Raw genomic sequence first — 2,491 nt, 5'->3', positions numbered from 1 at the left:
GCTGCCTCAGCAGAGCAGCAAACATTATCAAGGACAGCTCCCACCCTGGCTTCAACATGTTCAGCCTGCTTCCCTCAGGGAAGCGCTACAGGTGCATCAACACAAAAACCGACAGACTCAAAAACAGTTTCTTCCCCAAAGCGAAAACCACCCTGAACTCACACATGCACAGATAACACAGCCCCCCACTTCCCAATTCCTCTATGGACCACCACTGTGCAATACCAATTCTATGTGCAACAACTCAACTGTATATACATAACACTATTACATATTACTTACGGCTTGTATATTGTACATTTTATATATATATATGTTTTTCCCTATGTAAATACTGTCCATATGTACATAGCGCTGCAGAACTGTACCCCCCCAGCATGTTTACACTGAGTAGGAGATGCTCTGTATCTCAATGTACAACTGTATAGTGACAATAAAGGCATTCTATTCTATTCTAAATGTCCTTCAAAGAGCAAATTTTACTTTCTCACTCTGCATTTCACTCACTGCATTTCAGTGCTTGAACTTTAACTTAAGTATTTTTTTAAAAGTCAGGAATCTGTACTTCTATTAAGGAAAGAATGTCTGTACTTGTCCTGAAATCATTTTTGACCCCAGAGGAGGGAAGGAGTATGACGGTGGGAGGACATAACGAGGATTACTGTACCTTTAATCTCACACAATTACACCGATTTCTGGCTGTATGGAATAGCCAGCGGACCAGCTGAACTCTGTGACAGTGAGCCTTTCATGACCCACAGCGGATAAATGTCAGTGGAAAGCATCCCAGCAACTGCACCGCGTGTCGGGGTCTGATGCAATCTGAGAAGTGTCGACTCAGCAACCACAGCGCGGTGAGTGAAATTTGGCTGAGCTTCCGGTGCCGCTCAGCTCCAGCCGTTACCGCCACCATCAAATTACGACTGTCAACATGTCGAAAGTGAACAGGGGTTCTCATGGATGCCGGGCCATGGTAATAGCAAGAAAGTACCTATCGGGTCCGTCCTCCCCGGTCCTGACGCGGAGCTCCAGCCAGCGTCAGCGGAAAATGCTGAGCCGGCAGCACCGCATGGCGAGCTGCAACGCGGCCGGTACCGAAGGAAACCCCGCGGCGCTGGCCCAGCAGGAGCACCTGGGGTATTTCTCCACCGGTGGACGACACGCGAAGACCAACCTGAATCTGATTTACCGGGACGTGAAAGCTTTCCTCAGTGAAGTTGGTGGAGATCCCCGGGAGGCTCGGTACTGGTTGACCCAGTTCCAGAAAGCGACTTCGGCTCATTCTCCCGCCTTTGCTGTTCTGGAGGTAAAGTTTTACTCACCAAAAGACAAAAACAAACAAAGATATTAGAATAGGTTTCATGTTTGTGGACATGAACTCCATAACGAGGAAAGAAATCACCAATGATACGTGATTAAATTAAAGATAATTATCAAATTAAATAAACTGAAGACAAATACATAGAGTTTGTACCTGCATAGTTCTTACCTGGCAGTTAGTCCATACTCAGTATACACTACAGTATACACAGTTTCATGAACTTTCTCTCTTTCTCAAAGAAAAAACAGAAATCAGGTGGTTTTTAAAAAAAAAAAAAATTCTAGTACACTACCTAAACAAAAAATGAATAAATACAGCCAAAAATATAAGCATGTACTTAAATAATCAACAAAAAACTGATAGCTCTGTAAAAAACCTATTCTTATTAGACTGAAGCAGATCCCGTGTCAGCCAACTGGATTAAATTCTAGACTCTAATACTCAAACACCGTGTTTTTCATTTTGCACCAGGTGGACAGATCAGTGTTTGACAGCAGGGAGATGGTTCAGAGCCTGGCTTTTGGCCTGTCCTTCCTGCAGCGGATGGATATGAAGCCTGTGGTGGTTATGGGCTGGTCAGATCACCTGGAGACAGGGCTTGCCAAAGCAATGTTTGGGTCTGAGTGCATGAAAGGACTAGTGAATCGGTGCCAGCAGCTGACTGAGGCGCTGCAGCAGCACACTGCCAGCGTCCTGCCATTCTTCTCTGCAGAGTCACTCCTACTTCTGCATGAAGCACCGCAGGGAAGCAGGTGAGAACTGAGAGATACCAGTTCAATCTAAGGGAACACTTGCTTATAAATTGTGAATTTAACTTCAGTATTTATTTTACTGTTCAGATATCAATGAAGTAGGTAAATTATCTGTAAGTCATTGGCTATAATTACTGTTTATGCAATTAATCTATGCACCTGTTTTATCAATTATTTAATGGAAATAATAAATCATTATATCTGCTATAGTTATTAATTAGCCAGCTCTTATTCTTAAGGTGTCAAATACTGTGATTTAGTCCAGGCTACGGTTTTTGTACCTGCAACACTATGTACAGGGTGCCTGTAAATGGTAAATGGCCTGTAAGGACCCCAAAGCGCTTTACATATCCAGTCATCCACCCATTCACACACACATTCACACACTGGTGATGGCAAGCTACATTGTAGCCACAGC

General features: G+C 43.8%; 1 protein-coding gene across 1 annotated transcript in view; it reads left to right on the top strand.

Moving 5' to 3' along the window:
* Positions 1-640: 640 nt before the first annotated feature.
* Positions 641-2,491, top strand: part of nags (N-acetylglutamate synthase) — a 7,883-nt gene continuing 6,032 nt past the window's right edge. The window contains exons 1-2 of the mRNA XM_005750983.1: positions 641-1,306; positions 1,793-2,073. Coding sequence (XP_005751040.1) covers positions 932-1,306; positions 1,793-2,073 — 656 coding nt within the window. The 5' untranslated portion in view covers positions 641-931. The remainder of the gene's footprint in view (positions 1,307-1,792; positions 2,074-2,491) is intronic.

The sequence above is a fragment of the Pundamilia nyererei genome, unplaced genomic scaffold, assembly GCF_000239375.1.
Source record: "Pundamilia nyererei isolate P.nyererei 1_Seehausen unplaced genomic scaffold, PunNye1.0 scaffold00295, whole genome shotgun sequence".
Lineage (NCBI taxonomy): Eukaryota > Metazoa > Chordata > Actinopteri > Cichliformes > Cichlidae > Pundamilia > Pundamilia nyererei.
The sequence above is the reverse complement of the archived record's forward strand: the minus strand, read 5'-3'. Positions and strand labels throughout refer to the sequence as shown.